Consider the following 20,189-nt stretch of genomic DNA (forward strand, 5'->3'; position numbering starts at 1 on the left):
AGATTATATATATCATCACTACCTTGCACCTGGTAATTTGCAAGGAGTGATAATTTAGTACAAGATCTAATTTCTCTTATCTTAAATTCTGCATGTCTGAAACATCTTGTGGAGGCTCGTTTGAATTCTAGGAATTTTGATGGATTTGGCTTCAGATCCTAGATTGTCACATTGTCATTGTTAGCATTTAACAGTTTGCATGTAATGTTGGGCTGGTAACCATGCCTGGTTCTATTCCTGATTAGATGAACTCATCTCAATAAATTAACGTCCTAAAACTTTAATGCGATCTTTGTTTTCACACATAGCAGTCAATATTAATAATCATTAAGAGTATTTCATTACAGTAGCCTACATAATGTACACTTGGTTACAGGTTATAGCATCTGTCACCTCAAATTGAGATAAATATAAAAATATTAAACAAGTTTTTTGTATTTTCAGTTTGAATTTATGGAGGGCTTGACACCGACACACTTGTTTCTTTGATACTAAAATGGAAGCTAATTGTAACCCTGAAGGTAATTGTTTTTTGTTTTGTGTTTGATACTCTAACACTTATAATAAAATGTATTTTAACTGATTCTTTCAACAGTTAACTACCAATGTATGATAACCATAGAATATTAATACTTGTATACTATTTTGTTCAACAGCCATCCTACAGTTAAAATGAAGAAACATATATATTAAGGTTGAGAAAAGTGCAACAAGGATGTCTGCATCATCTGTTATTTTACCGGTTCAAACCAGTATAAACACTGTAAATGTTGCTGGCATGAATAATAAAACCATTCAACCTGTGAACAAATTCCCACAACAAACTCCTCAACTTCAACCAACGGCCCCACAAACAGATAATGCTGTTAAGCCAGGACTTGCCTCAGGAGTATCACAAGCACTACATCGCCCATATCAGTTCCGTCCAAGATTCCCACCCAACAAAGGCCAGGATGATGCATCAGCCCTTATGTATGATGGAAAGCGAATGAGAAAAGCTATTCATAGAAAAACTGTTGATTATAACCCGTCAGTTTTCAAATACTTACAGGTAGTCAAATTTCAGTGCTGTAGTTCTACGTACACTTATTGGGTACTTTACCATTAATAATGTTTTATAAAAATGTTTATTTTTTTTATTATTATAATTCCATTATGTTTTTTTTTGGAAAGTTTGCATATTTAAAAGATTTTTTTTTTAGAATAAGATAACTAAAAGAATATTGTCTGAAACTGCTGTCACTTAACCTGTTCGTGGTTATGATCTGACTTGCAAAAAGGCATCTGTTTTCTGACCATTTCTCTAGTATGAACATATTACAATTTTAACATACCATTCATGTGCTGGTTCTGTACTTTATAAATTTAAAGTTATAGTACCTGTTATTTAAAGATTTTTTTATATTATATAACTATAACTATTGTTTCATCCTGATTATTTAAAAAATTCTGTTGGAGTTGGATGAAATATATATTTGTTCAACTTAAAAGTGGATACTTTTTTTTGTGTCTTTAGAATAGAGTATGGCAGAGGGACAGAAGAGACGAGCATCTAATACAGCCTGATGCTTTATATGCGACTGATGTAAGTTAACAATTTCTATAGTCAAGTTGACTGGCAAAATGTATAGATAATCATGTAATAGTTTCATCTTGTTCTATCAACTTTCTACTTGTTTTAAGCTGGTTCCACCCCCTGCATTGATAGAGCACCCTATGAACTGTGTTACTACAAGATTTGTGAGAACTTCTACCAACAAATTTAGATGTCCTATTTTTTGTCTAACTGTAAGTATGGCTGTATTGATGTTCATTTATTTTATTTTTTACATTAAATATTTTAATTTGCATGGTAGCTGAATTTTCAAAATAAAACTGAATAAATATTTACCAAGTATCACCACTATGAGCATTTTATGTGCATGTTGTAAATAAATTTCCATATTAAAGCTTGATTGTTCTTTAAGTAGATGAACTCATATAAGAATAATTTTTTTTACAGTGGACACCTGAAGGAAGAAGATTAGTTACCGGAGCTTCCAGCGGAGAATTCACTTTATGGAATGGCCTCACTTTTAACTTTGAGACTATTTTACAAGTATGTATTAATTTTAACCATTTATTTTTTTTAAAGTGAGTATTTTCTAGTTTCTACTTTGTTTTTGTTACAGTTCCTTTGTTTAATGTTAATAAAATGTTAGTTTCAACCAATTAATTTAAAACAATTTTTTTTATCTAGTTAAAATGTTTAGTAATGCCACCTATCAATTTGCGGCATTAAAAATGAAATGAAAGCAATATTTGATCTTCAATAGGCTCATGAAACAGCAGTTAGAGCTATGCGATGGAGTCACAGTGATGCATGGATGGTTACAGCAGACCACGCTGGCTATATCAAATACTGGCAGTCAAATATGAATAATGTCAAGATGTATCAGGCACATAAGGAGCCCATTCGGGGAATAAGGTGGGCAAGGCTCAAGATTTATTGCATTTCTTGTTGGTTTCATGCCAAGAGAGTATACCTTGATTTCTAGTCGTTGACATCCAGGTGTACCTTGAAAATAGTGTACATTTTTTTAGTAAATACAAAATTCGTGAACAATTCTGGGCTCAACAATTATAATAAAATGGTTTTAAACTATCTGAGCTAAAAAACAAAAGCTCTATTTTCCTGATAAATTAGCTAATTAATTCTTAATTTGATTAAATAAAGTATAAGAGGTTGAAGCCATAAAGGCAGACACCTCCAAACCTAATTTCATCATCCAGTGGCTAATAGATTTATGCAAAAAATAAATTTAGACTGTCAAAGCCATAAAGGCAGAGGCAGTCTGAGATTTCTGTGGATGTTTGTTTCTGTGTGGTTGAACATTGAGATGTCTTTCACAAAACACACAAACCAGTGGAACTTTTCTAAACAAAAACTTATATAATTTACAATCTTTACTACTACAAAAATATAATTAAACAAAAAACACCATGGAATACCTTATCCTAAAGAACTAAACACAATTTCTCACTGTTTACTTTGTTGTCTGATCAAATGATTAGATTTACTTCACTGTGATATTCTATTTTAAATATTTTAGTGTTGACAGCTCTGTGATATAACTTTTGATGTATGCTATTTATTTACAATAAATTATTTTTCAGAACTAAATAAATTGAGTTTGTTATCTATTTCTTCCTGTCCAGTTTTTGTCCCTCGGACACTAAATTTGCCTCTTGCTCAGACGATGGAACTGTTCGAATATGGGATTTTATGAGATGTCATGAAGAAAGAATTCTCCGAGGTATGATTTCTTGACCCATGTGACACTTTAGTGATCACTACTCTGCCATACTGGACTAAAAAATAATAACACCATGATCTGTTGTCTAAAACCGTGTATGTTATGGCTTTTGACAAAATGATAGTGAAAAGAAATATTTTCAATATTACTTAAATATTTACTGTGGGGAGAAATATAAGTAGTAGTTCTCAGTCAGTAAAACGAAAGTTAGTGCATAATTTATTTTCAGCTTTTTTGAGTATTTATGTAACTAAGAACACACCAATTCCTTGGGACTTATTTAACTAAGAACACCAATTCCTTGGGATCTACAGCTTACATAACATCTAGAAATATTATGGATAAATTTAGAAGCATTAATATGATAATACTCATACATGCATACATTAGTAGACCACAAGTCATCCTTCATGCTTTTTAAAAATGAATTGATATAAGAGCATTTGATGCTGTTCTCTGCTTTTTATTTTGCACAGTTTAAGCATGTGATCAAAATTCTCAATAAATATTTTTGCTGAATACACCATAAAAAAATTTAAAATACAACTTACCCATTCACTCATCTAAAATAATGATCATCAGTATTGAAAACTTGTGTTAAAACAAGAACAAGCCAGTTGCTGTTTGCACTGTCTTTGAAAAAAAAAGTATTAGAATAGCTATAGAAGAATGTTCACCTTATAAAGGTCATGGCGCTGATGTCAGATGTGTAGACTGGCACCCACAGAAGGCTCTGCTAGCTTCAGGAAGTAAAGATAACCAACAGCCTGTCAAGCTATGGGATCCTAGGACAGGCAACAGCTTATCTACACTGTAAGTACATCAATTCTATTCTCCTTAAAGTACACATTTCACAAATACTTCTGACACAAAAAATCTTGTTATATTTTTTTGAATATTTATTTTAATAGATTTTCACTTAGGTTATATATGTTTGTTTTATCAGACATGCACATAAGCATACAGTAATGGACCTGAAGTGGCATCAGAATGGTAACTGGATGCTAACAGCCTCACGAGATCACCTGCTCAAACTCTTTGACATAAGAAATTTGAAGGAAGAATTGCAGACCTTTAAAGGACATAAAAGAGAAGCAACTGGTAATTTTCATTGGAAATTTTGTTCATATTTAAAAATATTTTTGAAAGATATCAATATAAATTATACTTTCAAAATTTTGCCATAACTTTTTGCAGCAATAGGTTGGCATCCTATTCATGAAGGTCTGTTTGTCAGTGGCAGTGCGGATGGTGCTCTCATGTTCTGGATGGTTGGCTGTGATCATGAGGTGGGAGGGATGGAAGAAGCCCATGAAGGCATGGTATGGAGTGTGGCATGGCATCCTCTTGGCCATATACTTGCTTCAGGTTCTAATGACCATGCCACGTAAGTTTTATGTGACATACGCTGTATGATCATTAAACATGATTTCAATGCCTAATAAAAATATTTTCGAAATTTTGTAATAATTTGTAATATGAATTAAAATATGATGTAAATATTAAATGAAGATTGAATTACATTTGATTTATTAATTAAAAAAATGTTTTTTTTCCCCAGAAAATTTTGGACGAGAAATCGCCCTGGTGATGAGATGAGAGACAAGTACAATCTGAATAACTTGCCAGTTGGTATGACAGAGCTTGACATGTTGGAATATAGTAAGCTTTAATTTGCTTTACTTTTTGTCACTTCCTAATCCAAATCTATATTTAAAAATTGTATGTCAACTTGCAATGAATCCTAAACTACTTATTGCCCTTATTGAAATATAACCTACTCAAATAAAAACTTCTCATGCAAATATATTTCTCTTAGATCAAGAGTCATCTGTGCCAAACCTTCCAGGCATGGGCTTGGAGCATGGATTGCCAGATCATTTACAGTTGGCTGGTTAGTGTACTTTAGAATACCTTATAGAATACTTTATAGAATACTTTATAGAATACTTTATAGAATACTTTATAGAATACTTTATAGATACCATTTTACATAATTCATAGCTCTGTGGTGTTTGGTTTACCCATAACTCATTAAAAATTCACATAATTCTATTTATCAATTATGGTTTACAGTTTTATTAATCTCTTTCCGTTTAATAATTTTTGAGTCCAATGATTTTTAAAAAATGTTTTGATTTTTTTTGTAGTAAAAACAGCTGTAATAACTTTTAACTAAACGATTAAAATATGAATCTGCTCTAAAATTAATGAAATTGACAACAAATTATAGTTGCCCAATACCATAATATAAATATGAATCCCTTAATTATCAATCAGATGAAAAAGCCAGTGAAAATGAACTTCCATCAATACCTGGCCTTGACTGGGAGGAGGATGCAGCTTTGTTAAAGGCCGAGGAAAAAACAGCTCAGAAAAAAGTGCCTTATGCCAGGCCAGTGCCCAGAATGTTTGAGCAGGCCTGGTCGGGGGAGATAGACGTGGACCAGATGAAGAAGGAACAGCAGCAGAACCAGCTGAAAGCTCAGCTGATGCCACCTTCACAGTCAAGCCTGCTGCTAGCCCAGCAGGTGCTTGGGGCTGCTATTGCTGGCACTCTCCGTCAACAGTTGGCAGCCAGTGAGGGGGGCCGCATGCTCATGCCGGGTGGCCCATTGATGTTGGGCCCAGGCGGGCCCAGAATGATTATTGCCCCTGGGCAGCCTATCATGGGCCCCCAGGGTGGACAAATGTTGCTCATTCCTGGAAACACTGGCAACAATGTCCTCGGTGCAGGGAACATTCAGCACAATAATGTAGGAGTTGAGCTGCCTTCAAATGCTCAGAACTCACAATTAGTTGGTAACAGCATGAACATTATGCCCAACAATACAAGGCCACAAAACAATATGGGTTCCCAACAAATGGGCCACAATCAAAATCCCAATGGCTCAATGGGCCAGTCTCAAGGCCAAGGTCTGATGCATGGACAGATGAGACCTCAAGGGCCTCCTCAAGGCCAGCAGCAAGGTCACAACATGGGCAGACAACCTGGGCCACAGTTTCATGGCCAGAATATAAGAGGACATTTTGGACCAGGACCTAATCACCAAAAACGTGAGTTGTAATTAAAAAAAAACAACTGAGTGACTGAAATGTATGTATGTAACTTGTATCAGTGTTAAAGCATTGAAATCAATCGTGCTCATGTTTCTATTAGCAGCTAACCAGCAGGACATAGACAGAGATGATAGAGTGGCAGGAAAAGGTAAAATTAAACTTTTATTTGTTTGAGCTCTGAATTATGAAAACATTATGTTGATTTCACATGTTATTGATTAAAGTGATTTTCATTTTAAACAACTGAAAATAATTGTGTAATAGTAATGATGTACTTGTCCCACTTTAGGTGTGAATGCCGGCCCATCTAACATGGATTTGGACCAAGACTATCGTCCTCGTGTGTACAATGGACCTGCCGGGCCCCTGGGTGTGGAGGACCAGGACTACAGACAGGGAAACATGGGCAGGGATGTCCGTATGAAAGCTGACCCTAGACTAGCAAGTATGGGGGAACCAAATAGAAACATGGACCGCAGGGGTCAAGGTAGTGATGGATATCACGCAGGTCAAGGTAGTGATGGATATCATGGAAAGGATTACAAGCGTGTGGATGAATATGGGGATCAAGATGACAGGGACGTAGACCACAGAGCAGGGGCGAGTCAGATGAGGGGAGGTCACAAGCCTAAAGATAACTGGCAGGATTATGATGAGGGGGCTTGGGATGGGGGAGACACGGAGTATGATGAAGATTATGGTGAGGATTATACTGAACATGATAACAGAGGGAGGAAGAGGGCTTGGGATGATGGACCAGGAGGTCCAAGAGGGAGAGGAGGCAGAGGTGGAGCATGGGGGAGGGGCAGGGCTAATTACAGAATGAACAGGGGGCACAGCAATTACAGAGGAGGGGGACGTGGTTGGGGAAGGGGAGAGAAAAACAGGGGTGGTCACAGGGGAAACTATTAAATAATTCTGTTCATTACATTATAAAACATTTGTTTTTCTGTTCATTAGTGATAGAAAAAGATTCAACTTTCAGAGTGATTGTGTGTAAGACACATTTGTTTTTTTTCAAGTCATTAATTTCTCTAATTTGCCTTCCCTTCGCATCTAATTGGTCTAATAATTAGAAAAAAGTAAATGATACAATCATTAATGAGGCAAATAAACTGCTGTGTTGTGTGGTACAACTTTTGTAGGCATTAAATTATTTTTTTCTCTTCTAATTGTATAAAAAATTTGACAGGTTGATATAGTATTCTCTGTTCTATTTAGTTCTAAGCTGTAAATTTCTTTTATGGTTGAAGGTTTTTTTTTTGTATGTATCTTTCTCTTACTTTTTAACCAGTGCTAAAACTGGCTGGTCATTAAAAACATCAACCTAAATGCAAGAAAACAATGAACCCTTCTGGTGCTCATTCTCTCCCTGCGCCATGGTTAGATTTGACTTGAAACTTGTACTAATAGAAAAACTATACTTATAAACAACAGATTTCAGTCTGCTATTTTTTTGTTTTAGGTTCCTTTTGTTTTTTACACATCAGAATTAATTTTAATGTACTTTATTTCTCTCTAGTTGTTGCTAACATTTGAATTTGTTAATTGTTATCAATTTTCATTTCTATTTTGTGTGATGAAAGGAAAAAGTTAAAAGTTTCAGTTCTATCTTGTGTGATAAAAGGGAAAAAAAGTTGACGAATACATTCAAAGTTGATGCCACAAGATTCATTTTACCATTATAATATCAAATTTTTAATGCTCTGATTTTCAGTTGCAGATTGTTACATGTTATGTAAATATTTGTTTATACTTTCTGCTGTAGAAAATCTTGAAATGTTTACCATTGAACTCATATGTTTATCCTCATTAGTTTCACTGTTGACCATGTGAGTGTGTTGGTACTAAACCAAAGTATTGATCCTAACTCTTGACCATGTTTCCACTCTTCTCTCTACTGGCTGTTGATAGTTCCACTGCTAAACCAAAAGTTGCTGGACTGTAATGTGAGGGACTGCATGGGTTGCTTGAATATAAGGGACTCCATCGGTTGCTTGAATGTGAGGGATTCTATTGGTTGCTTGAATGTGAGGGGCTTAGTGGGTTGCTTGAATGTGAGGGATTCTATTGGTTGCATGAATGTGAGGGACTCCATGGGTTGCATGAATGTGAGGGATTCTATTGGTTGCTTGAATGTGAGGGATTCTATTGGATGCTTGAATGTGAGGGACTGCATGGGTTGCTTGAATGTGAGGGACTCCATGGGTTGCATGAATGTGAGGGATTCTATTGGTTGCATGAATGTGAGGGACTGCATGGGTTGCTTGAATGTGAGGGATTCTATTGGTTGCATGAATGTGAGGGATTCTATTGGTTGCATGAATGTGAGGGACTGCATGGGTTGCTTGAATGTGAGGGATTCTATTGGTTGCTTGAATGTGAGGGATTCTATTGGTTGCTTGAATGTAAGGGATTCTATTGGATGCTTGAATGTAAGGGATTCTATTGGTTGCTTGAATGTGATGGATTCTATTGGTTGCTTGAATGTGAGGGGCTCCATGGGTTGCTTGAATGTGAGGGACTCCATGGGTTGCTAGACTGGTGTAATATCGTCCTTGTCTCAACCTTCTACTAATAATTCTGTCTAAATGCCATCATAGTCCAACTGTCACAACTATCCTCTTGTGTATATCAAAGCTGACAAATGTCAGCTGTCTAAATGTCACCTGTCCAAATGTCACTTCCCATGGTCATGTTCAGTCTACTGCTATCATCATTCCTCTGAATAGTTGTGTCTATGACTGAGACTAGCCACCATGTACAGACTGACCATTGAATCAACCCATTCAAGTATTCTTTTGTACAAGATTTCTTTTTGACAGAACACTATGTGAATAAACTGATGATGCATTTCTTCTTTGTTTTACTTGCCTGTGAAAAATTAATTAGTTCTTACATAGGAAAATCAAATAGGTACAGTTTGATAATAAACTAAAGATATTTTGCAACATGAGTGCCCATTTTACATTTAAAAAATGATTTTTTTTAGTCAGTTTACACTGAAAAGATGAAATAAATTAAAAGAAAGTTTAAACAGAAATTTTATTAATCACTTACCTTACATTAAATACAAACAATATATTTGTAGCACATGGAATACAATACACCTTAATACACTTCAAAACCTGTTAATAATTAAATCTAATTTTGCTTAGTGTCGACCAAAGGCCTTCGTTGGAAAAAAAAAACATGTATATTTGTATAGAATTTATATTTACATATGCATATATATATATATCTCTATATATATTTATACATATATTTGTGCATGTATATATATATATAAATTATTATGTGCGTGTTTTTTGGCCACAGCTGAGCTGACAAAAGCTACAGTTGAGACTAGTGGCCATATTTTTACTCTGGACAAGAGAGATTCATTTTGTAATAAACTGCTGTATTTGTACACAACTGAGATTGCCATTCTTATAGGATGTAACAAGTCTGGTAATGCTATAATAACAGTAAAAAGTTTTCTTAGCACAAATTGTCAGAAAGGCACATTTTGAAATGCACAACACAATGATAACACTGTCAATACTTTGCAACACAACAAAAAATATAAATAAGACACTACATAGCAAAATACGCCACGGATCGCAATAAGATTTCTTAAAACTCATATTAAATTTTAATATGTAGTTATTTTGTGAAACCTAATTTGAATAGAAAAAAAACTAAAAAAAAAAAAAGAAAAGAGATGCTGTATTTAGCATCTATCAGTGGCTCTAAATCATCCTTGAAATATGCACATTTGGGTTAAATTACTATTTGAGGCAGACAATGATATACATATGTATATATATATATATATATATATATATATATATATATATATATATATATATATACATATATATATATATACAAATATATAATTTTTATTTTATATATATGTATATATGTATGTATATATATATGTTACAAACATTGTAAAGCTGGATGTAAGCCTACTGTTGAAATAAAGCTAATGTAAAGTAGTCTATAGAGTAGTCAATCTTTATTTAAAAACAATTCTTTATATTTTATTTTAAATAATAATCAAAGAAACAAAATGGTTTTAGGTATTCTGTCCAAGCAAAATGATTTATAATATAGATTTAAGCCTATGTTACTTGTCAAAATTGAACGTGTTAATTAGACAATGAAAACAATGTGGTCGTTTTAAAATAATACAAGTTTGACGAGCCCCAACAACACAAGATGCGCCATTACCACCAGCACCTCTAAATTAGTTGGGGATAATTTCCGACTCGTTCAAATACAAAATAACTGCAATTTTGTCTACTTTTATTATGTGCGGACATGTTGCCATTTCATTTCAAAATTTTACAAAATTATCGTCACGCCACAAAATCCGTGACGTAACTGGTCATAGTTTAGAAAAAAAACAATCAAGATTCGAGTTCTGTTAAAAACAACTTCACAGTTAGTGTATGAAACCGGATGAGAAAAAAACATTTCATGCAAATGAAACGAATGTTAAGTCATATCACAAATAAATATTTAACAAGTTCCACGATAGAAATAATTTAACAATAAATAAATAATTTTCACTTTCATAAACAATATAGAACATGAGAATGGACCTGTGGCCAGTCATGGCATTTGAAAAATTACTGAACAATTTCGGTATCAACTAAGGGGCTATCAATAAATTACGCTAGAATCTTGTCGACGGAGAAGGGGGGGGGGGGGGTGAGGTCGGACTTTGTGATGTTGTATTGGGTAGGGGTGAAGGCGGACTTTGTGACCTTGTGTTGAGGAGGGGGAGGATTTTTTTTTAAAGCTGCACTTCTGCAGTTATTTTGCATTTCAAAAGTCGGTTACAAAAATAGTCCTTTTGTATGTGTGTGTGTGTGGGGGGGGGGGGGGCTCTTATCTTAAGTTGTGATATAATTCTTGCTGTATTACGTTCTGTGTGATGAGCTGGGAGGTTACATGTCATATTGTTGGGTTGTATAATTTGATCTCAAAGAGCGGGAGGGGGGGGGGGGGAGGAGGAGGCGTGTAGTTTTGGACACGTCTAGTTTTTTGCTTTCTTAAAAACCAAAACATAATTACTGTATCAAATAGCATGGCCACAGTTACAATTGATGCATCAAAATGTCACGTGATCAGGGCTTGTTGTTACTGACCACAGCCAGGAACTGACAACTCGACCAGTGAGATCAAGACACCGTACACTTACGGCTGGGTCACGTGGTGTAGTGACTGAACGAACCCACTGACCCGCACTGACCAATGTGATGACCACATTTTTTCATAAATATTTTTTTTTAAAGCAAGTCAATCTATCGACACTAAAACACCGAATAACTGACGTCAGATAATTCCAGACGATCAGTTAGATTGAGTCACGTGTGCTAATCACTCTACACAGTGGTAAGTCTTTAGACACGAATCAGAAATAAATAGTTCCCTGATGATATAGGCTTTTCCTGATTTCTGATGAATGGGCATTTCATGATGTTTGATGAATAGGCATTTTCATGATGTTTAATGAATGGGCTTTTCATGATGTCTGATGACCGGGCTGTTCAACCTTGCACATGCGGGATGTAGGTGTGGGCGTGAGTGGTCTCTGGGGTTGCTGGTGCCTGTTATTTCCTGGCCGTCCCACATTCACCCCCCAGCCAGGCTGGTCCTGACATCTGCGGGTAGTCCGGTAGTACAACCTTCTGGTGTTTGCTCACCTTGTAGTACCTGCAACAGGTGTCAGGTGGAATGTAGTCTGGCAGTGTGGGCAAACAGGTGTGTGGTGGAATGTAGTCTGGACACGTGTGGGCAAACAGGTGTCAGGTGGAATGTAGTCTGGACACGTGTGGGCAAACAGGTGTGGTGGAATGTAGTCTTGACATGTGTAGTGTGGGCAAACAGGTGTGTGGTGAAATGTAGTCTGGACACGTGTGGGCAAACAGGTGTGTGGTGGAATGTAGTCTGGACACGTGTGGGCAAACAGGTGTGTGGTGGAATGTAGTCTGGACACGTGTGGGCAAACAGGTGTCAGGTGGAATGTAGTCTGGACACGTGTGGGCAAACAGGTGTGGTGGAATGTAGTCTTGACATGTGTAGTGTGGGCAAACAGGTGTGTGGTGAAATGTAGTCTGGACACGTGTGGGCAAACAGGTGTGGTGGAATGTAGTCTTGACATGTGTAGGGTGGGCAAACAGGTGTGTGGTGGAATGTAGTCTGGACACGTGTGAGCAAACAGGTGTCAGGTGGAATGTTGTCTGGACACGTGTGGGCAAACAGGTGTGGTGGAATGTAGTCTGGACATGTGTACGGTGGGCAAACAGGTGTGTGTTAGAATGTAGTCTGGACACGTGTGGGCAAACAGGTGTGGTGGAATGTAGTCTTGACATGTGTAGGGTGGGCAAACAGGTGTCAGGTGGAATGTAGTCTGTACAGGTGTGGGCAAACAGGTGTCAGATGGAATGTAGTCTGGACACGTGTGGGCAAACAGGTGTCAGGTGGAATGTAGTCTGGACACGTGTGGGCAAACAGGTGTGTGGTGGAATGTAGTCTGGACACGTGTGGGAAAACAGGTGTGGTGGAATGTAGTCTGGACATGTGTGGGCAAACAGGTGTGGTGGAATGTAGTCTGGACACGTGTGGGCAAACAGGTGTGGTGGAATGTAGTCTGGACACGTGTGGGCAAACAGGTGTCAGGAGGAATGTAGTCTGGACACGTGTGGGCAAACAGGTGTCAGGTGGAATGTAGTCTGGACACGTGTGGGCAAACAGGTGTCAGGTGGAATGTGGACATGTGTAGGGTGGGCAAACAGGTGTCAGGTGGAGTGTAGTCTGGACACGTGTAGTGTGGGCAAACAGGTGTGTGCTGGTATGTAGTCTGTACACGTGTAGTGTGGGCAAACAGGTGTGGTGGAATGTAGTTTGGACACGTGTGGGCAAACAGGTGTGGTGGAATGTAGTCTGGACAGGTGTGGGCAAACAGGTGTGTGATGGAATGTAGTCTGGACACGTGTGGGCAAACAGGTGTGTGGTGGTTTGTAGTCTGGACATGTGTGGGCAAACAGGTGTGTGGTGGAATGTAGTCTGGACAGGTGTGGGCAAACAGGTGTGTGGTGGAATGTAGTCTGGACATGTGTGGGCAAACAGGTGTGTGGTGGAATGTAGTCTGGACAGGTGTGGGCAAACAGGTGTGTGGTGGAATGTAGTCTGGACATGTGTGGGCAAACAGGTGTGTGGTGGAATGTAGTCTGGACATGTGTGGGCAAACAGGTGTGTGGTGGAATGTAGTCTGGACAGGTGTGGGCAAACAGGTGTCAGATGGAATGTAGTCTGGACACGTGTGGGCAAACAGGTGTCAGGTGGAATGTGGACATGTGTAGGGTGGGCAAACAAGTGTGGTGGAATGTAGTCTGGACACGTGTGGGTGGGCAAACAATAGTGTGGTGGAATGTAGTCTGGACATGTGTGGGCAAACAGGTGTGTGGTGGAATGTAGTCTGGACAGGTGTGGGCAAACAGGTGTGTGGTGGAATGTAGTCTGGACAGGTGTGGGCAAACAGGTGTGTGGTGGAATGTAGTCTGGACAGGTGTGGGTTGGGCAAACAGGTGTGTGGTGGAATGTAGTCTGGACAGGTGTGGGCAAACAATTGTGGTGGAATGTAATCTGGACACGTGTGGGCAAACAGGTGTGCTGGAATGTAGTCTGGACACGTGTAGTGTGGGCAAACAGGTGTGTGGTGGAATGTAGTCTGGACACGTGTGGGCAAACAGGTGTCAGGTGGAATGTAGTCTGGACACGTGTGGGCAAACAGGTGTCAGGTGGAATGTAGTCTGGACACGTGTGGGCAAACAGGTGTCAGGTGGAATGTAGTCTGGACACGTCTAAGGTTGGCAAACAGGTGTCAGGTGGAATGTAGTCTGGACACGTGTAGGGTGGGCAAACAGGTGTGGTGGAATGTAGTCTGGACACGTGTGGGCAAACAGGTGTGTGGTGGAATGTAGTCTGGACACGTGTGGGGTGGGCACATGGAGCATAAGAGATATGTAGCATGGGGGTAAATGTAGCATGACAAAATGTAGCATGAATAAATGTAACATGAACGAATGTAATATGTACGAGTGGGGTCATCCATAAATGACGTCACGCTTTTTTTGGACGATTTTTACCTCCCCTTCCCCTCCGTCACACGTCGTCACATAACACCAGACCCCCCCCCCCCTAAAATGACGTCACACCTCAACCTACAACCCCCCTCATAAATTGCAGTTGGATTTTTTAAAAACATCGATATTTTTCCAAAATCTTGTCCAAACTATTACAATTTATTAAAACAGTTATCTAAAACGCGAAAAACGTCTAAAATTCGTTTTCTAACATTGCTTTTTTATAATGCAAAAATGTGACGTCGCAACATCTGACCCCCCCCCCCCTCCTCCCCACCATCACGCATCGTCACAAAATTTCGGACCCCCCCCCCCTCCCCCATACGAGTGTGACGTCATTTATAGATGACCCCAATGTAGAAAGAGCACAGTATCAGAAATACGTTTAGTTGAAACAATGTTGCATGAAACAGACTTTTGCTCAGCAAGTAGAAATTTCTACTCCTAAATAAGTTCAATTAATTACGACCTCGCCTACTTCTATGTTTTGTAAGAAACTGGCCTAGAAGTCGCACAAGACCTACTTGTTTTTCTTGAAGAAATAAATGTACCGGTCCGACCATTCGACGGCAGCATCGACCTGTGCCGGCAGACCGTACCAGTAGCTCGAGATGGGGTAGTAGTTGCCGTTGACGGTCTCCAGGTCAAAGTTCCAGCGCCACATCTTTGTTTTCTGATGGCAGAAGGTGAGCAGAGTCGTGTAGGCGGTCATACACGCCATCTCACACACAAACACACACGCACGCACACACACACACAAACACACACACAGATACACACACAGGCACAGACACACCCACGCACCCACGCAAACAGACACGCACACGCACGTGCACACACAAATACACACACACACACGCAGGCACAGACACAGACACACACACATGCACAGACACATACACACACACGCACAGACCCACACATATACATAGTCACAACCACTTGGAACTTTGTTCCTTGTAAATTAAAAATAATAATCTGTTCTGTATCATAATCCTTAATTTAATAGTAAAACTCACACTGTTAACATGTAAGACATGATAGATACAACACACACTTCACATACAAGTTGTGACGGCTACAACACCTACCCCAAACATCAACACGACCACATCGCCCCGACTGTCGATGGTAGACAGCGCGGCCCGGGGTTTTTCCAGGAAAGTTGACTTGGACTCTTGGGGGTAGCCGGGGTCTAGGCTGTGGTTGGTGAACCGCCAAATCTTCGTGCCTAAACATGATGATTTTTTTTTATCAGACACATGAGTCAAAACTTGATGCCTAAAACATGATTTTTTTTACCAAACTCGAGTAAAAATGATGTCTAAAATATGATTTTTACTTTCTCGTATACGAAGTATAGAGGAAGTCTTGTAATCGAGCACAAAATCGAAATCGAGATTTTCAGAAATCTCGTCTTTTACACCTTCCTGAGTCGGAAAAACATAGTTTAGCAATTTGGTTCGTATGTGTGTATCAGTGGCGGAACTAGAAAAAATGGGCCACCCCGCAAAAAAAATTTTTGGGCCCCCCTATATATGTATATATATATATATATATATATATATATATATATATATATATATATATATATATATATATATATATATATATATATATATATATATATATATATATATATATATATATATATATTTATATATATATATATATATATACACTCAAACACAATACGAATATAGGATACTCCTTTCTAGCCTGATCGAGTTTTGAAAAAAAAATTCAATTAAATCTAATCACAACAGCATGTCATGTGTATGAGTGCATTGGTCTGTTTTGAAAAAATCTCTGTTTTCATGTATAGAAAATACTTCTAATCATTAAGTCGGTCAAAAGTGTATGAAGCTTTGTATAAGTAATGGTGTCTCGTGTTATGTTTATTTTTATGTTTTTTTTTGTATTTATATTATTAACTTTAACTACGTTTCATTTTTATACTATATCATTCTTTAGTACTTTTTTTTAAAAATAATAATTAAGATAAGTAATTGCTTTTTAAATTGATTATTAAAAAGAGTTTTTGAGCACCCTTATTTGACTATTTGAAAAAGGGAAATAATTTATGCAAGTTGTTTGAACGTTTTCCTATCTTTCACACTACAGCTGTGTTCATTTTAAAAAAAAAAATTTACGCAACAGCATGTCTTAGCTACTATATAACATAACTACTGTATTAGATCTGTATTCTGTTTGTTACTTACAAAACCACTATCAAGTTGCCAGTGACGAAACTAATTTATATATATATATATATATATATATATATATATATATATATATATATATATATATATATATATATATATATATGTATATATATATATATATATATATATATATATATATATATATATATATATATATATATATATAACACGTTATCATTCGTGTATTCATTTGAGACGTCTGCCTTGTTCTCTAGAACAGTGGTTATTAAACGTAAACAATGTAGGCACTTTATTTCTTGGATATTAGTTGTTGGAGCGCTAGTTTGTCTACACTACCACCGATATGAGCCAGCTTAGTTGTTGAGGCGCTATCTATTCGCTTCTTGTAAGGCTAAGAGCTGGAGGGGAGGTCTGAGAAAGGAACTTAAAGGGACAACAAAGCACCAATGTGATTTTATCCATCAGTACCAAATTTGGGATGGTCTCAAAATGCCGTCTTAATATCTAGCGATCTCTCGCGCAATTGATTTTTTTTCAAAAGAATTTTGCCGACAACAGCGTGTGTTTGTAGGAAAAAGAATAAACAAGTGCGTGGGATTGTGTCTATAGAATAAAGATACTCCAACCACACCTACAGTATTCTTTTTCAAAACAACCATCAGGTCAAAAATGCAAGAAAAATAATTTTAACTATAAATTTTTTTTTATGGGCGGCTGTGGGCCCCCTAAACGGCTTGTTCCCCCCCCCCCCCCTCCCAGGCATTGCGGGGTCTGGCGGCACTGTAGTTCCTCCCCTGGGCTGTCCTCAAATATGGAGTAATGCAAAATAGACAGAAAAATGTTTTTCACATGCACAACTGTATGTGGCCAGCTCACGCGTCGGATAACCTTCTGATTTAGGGGGGGGGGGGGGATCCACAAATGACGTCACATTTTTTTAACGACTAACAAAAAGCCAGACCCTCACACACCCCCTCCTCAATAACGTCATTTATAAATAGTAATTGACTATTAATTATATAATAATGTTCAATTAATTTTAAACGTTCTAATTAATTTCTAAATAATTATATCAAAAATAATCTTACCTTCCTTGTTTTGTGAATTAGATGTGCCTAATAGTACTGATACTAATACTATGCAAATAAATCAATATATGTTGACTAGTGCTGTCTAACGTCAGACAAAATGTGCTAAAGTGGTGAATCGTACGGTTAGGAAGTAGTTCATAAACGATACATTGGTCTACTCGATACTTGCGAGGCTAAAAAAGAGGGGTGGGATGGGGGTCGGCTCGGGAAAAATCTTGAAAGAGACAACAAAGCGCCTATGTACCACCGCCCATTAAAAAACTTACTCAGGGGAGATAATTCCAAGTATAGGCCTTAAAAGTTTACTATGATATTTCTTGTAAAAGTAAAAAACAAGTAAACGTATATAAAAACGAAGTTTCTAGTATTATATTCTTTTTTATTATTTGTAGGATTCAAGATAGTACAGAATACAAATTCAACCACTATCACAAACACATATTAACATTGAAAAATGTACAATGGATTTCGGCGGGTCCCTAACTTATGCCGCAAAGTAGAACCGCGCATCATGAAAGCCACTTCATATGTAGCGGCTTCTCGTGCTATGGTCTTTGTTGTTTTTTTAAAAAGAATTTTGCCGGCGACAGCGTGTGTTTGATTGTGGGGAAATAGAACTCGGCCTTGACGGCCTTAAAAAATACAACTATAAATAAAAAGAAATTTGATCCCCATCCCCTGCCCCATCCGCCACAGTACACTTTGGAGGATCGGTCAAACAGTTACGTGTCCTCTATTTAGCTATCAAAGGGGGGCAACGAGTCAAATGTGTCATTCAAATTTGAAGCGTTGCCTATATTTTACACTGTATTTTGTGTAATGGATTTTATTTTTTTGCTGAAGAGCGTGGTATAGTGACTGTAAAATAAAGATAATCGTACCGCAGCTACAGTGTTTTTCTTTTACAAACTAAATATCAAGGCAAAAATGCACGAAAATTAAATTCAAAATTAAAAAAAATACTAACTATTATGGTCAGCAGTGGGCCCCTAAACGGCCTGCCCCCCCCCACCCGCCCCCCACCCGCCCCCCACCCGCATTGCGGGGTCTGGCGGCACTGTAGTTCCGCCCCTGTATAGATCTTTTGGTTATTTTTAGGCTTAAAAGCTAGATCATTGTATCCTAAAAAAATTTAACTTTAATGTATTTAGTGTTAATAACTAATGTTCCATTAATATGTGTACTAATTATAAAACGATTAATAATATAAAGACGAGTCTTACCTTCCTTGTTGTGTGAATTAGATTCGTCAACGAAATACTTCATCAGGTAAATGAACAACTACTGACTAGTGTCTTTAACAAAATGTGCAGAAGTGGTCAGTTTACAGTTCAGTAGTTCATAGACGGTTCGTTAATCTATGCATTACATCTTATTGTAAAAGTAAGGGTGTGGTGAGGGGTAGAGGTTAGAGGGATGGGGGGGGGGGGGGAGGGTAGAGAGTTGGGAAGGTTCAAGGGAAGGGGACAAGAAAGCGCCGATGAACATCTACATCAATAGCGCCGACTTTTTCCGGTCATCTATAAGACCAGGATAGTCGCCGCAACATTTCCCCAGCTCGATTTTCAAAGCTTTTTTGTTCTCCTAATCGACGCCACTAAAAAAGAACGGTAGGTTGCGTCTTTGAAGTTGTCTATATGTCTGGCGGTCTCTCGAGCTATAGTCTGTGCATTTTTCTCAAAGACGTTTGCCGACTATCGTGTTTGTTTGTAACTGTAGAAGAAAGATAACTCGACATCCACCTAATTTTTTTTTATTTAAATTAAAAAAAAAATGTATAATTTAGCCAGGATTTTTGGGCCCCAATCGGCCTGGGCCCCCCCGCATTGCGGGGTCTGGCGGCACTGTAGTTCCGCCCCTGGTGTGTATGTGTGTGTATGTGTGTGTGTGTGTCTGTGTGTGTGTCTGTGTGTCTGTGTGTCCGTGTGTCTGTGAACACGGTAAGTTTAGTACCGTTACAGCTAGATAGATGTAATTTTATATATAATTACTATAGCAAATTTGTAGTTCTGTATTAACTTTTCAGTGATTTCCGGTAACCGGAAGTAGAGCTTATTCTACTTTTGCTATTTCAAAAGCCTATAACTTGACTACTGTTTCAGATGAAAAGACGAAATTTAATTCTCTGCCTTTTCTAAAATTTTGAGTCATTTCCGGTGAACGGAAGTAGTACTTTACGTCATTTTTTATTTCTAAAAAAATGCGCATAGAAATTGATAAAGTAATAATATTCTGCACTATTATACACACAGTGTTTGCTGTTCACTTGGTGCGCAATTATTTTTTCTATGAGATTCTATTCTATATAAAAAAGTTTAAGTAATTAAAAATTGATAAAAAGTCATGTCTATACCCCGAGTTGCCACCCCCCCCCCCCCCCCCCCTTGTGTTCTATAAGTGTATTCGAGAAAG

At 37.7% G+C, this 20,189-nt stretch overlaps 1 protein-coding gene across 1 annotated transcript; it reads left to right on the top strand.

The window, feature by feature from the left end:
• Positions 1–660: 660 nt before the first annotated feature.
• Positions 661–7,268, top strand: LOC131949327 (pre-mRNA 3' end processing protein WDR33). The gene is made up of 14 exons (XM_059311166.1): positions 661–1,051; positions 1,517–1,585; positions 1,684–1,788; positions 2,003–2,098; positions 2,316–2,467; positions 3,199–3,296; positions 3,983–4,109; positions 4,243–4,397; positions 4,494–4,683; positions 4,858–4,958; positions 5,116–5,190; positions 5,577–6,353; positions 6,457–6,504; positions 6,646–7,268. The coding sequence occupies exons 1-14, from the start codon at positions 716–718 to the stop codon at positions 7,266–7,268; spliced, it is 2,952 nt and encodes a 983-aa protein (XP_059167149.1). The 5' UTR covers positions 661–715.
• The last annotated feature ends 12,921 nt before the right edge of the window (positions 7,269–20,189 follow it).

Source organism: Physella acuta, unplaced genomic scaffold (genome assembly GCF_028476545.2).
Source record: "Physella acuta isolate Inbredline_101_S28 unplaced genomic scaffold, ASM2847654v3 ptg000689l, whole genome shotgun sequence".
NCBI lineage: Eukaryota > Metazoa > Mollusca > Gastropoda > Physidae > Physella > Physella acuta.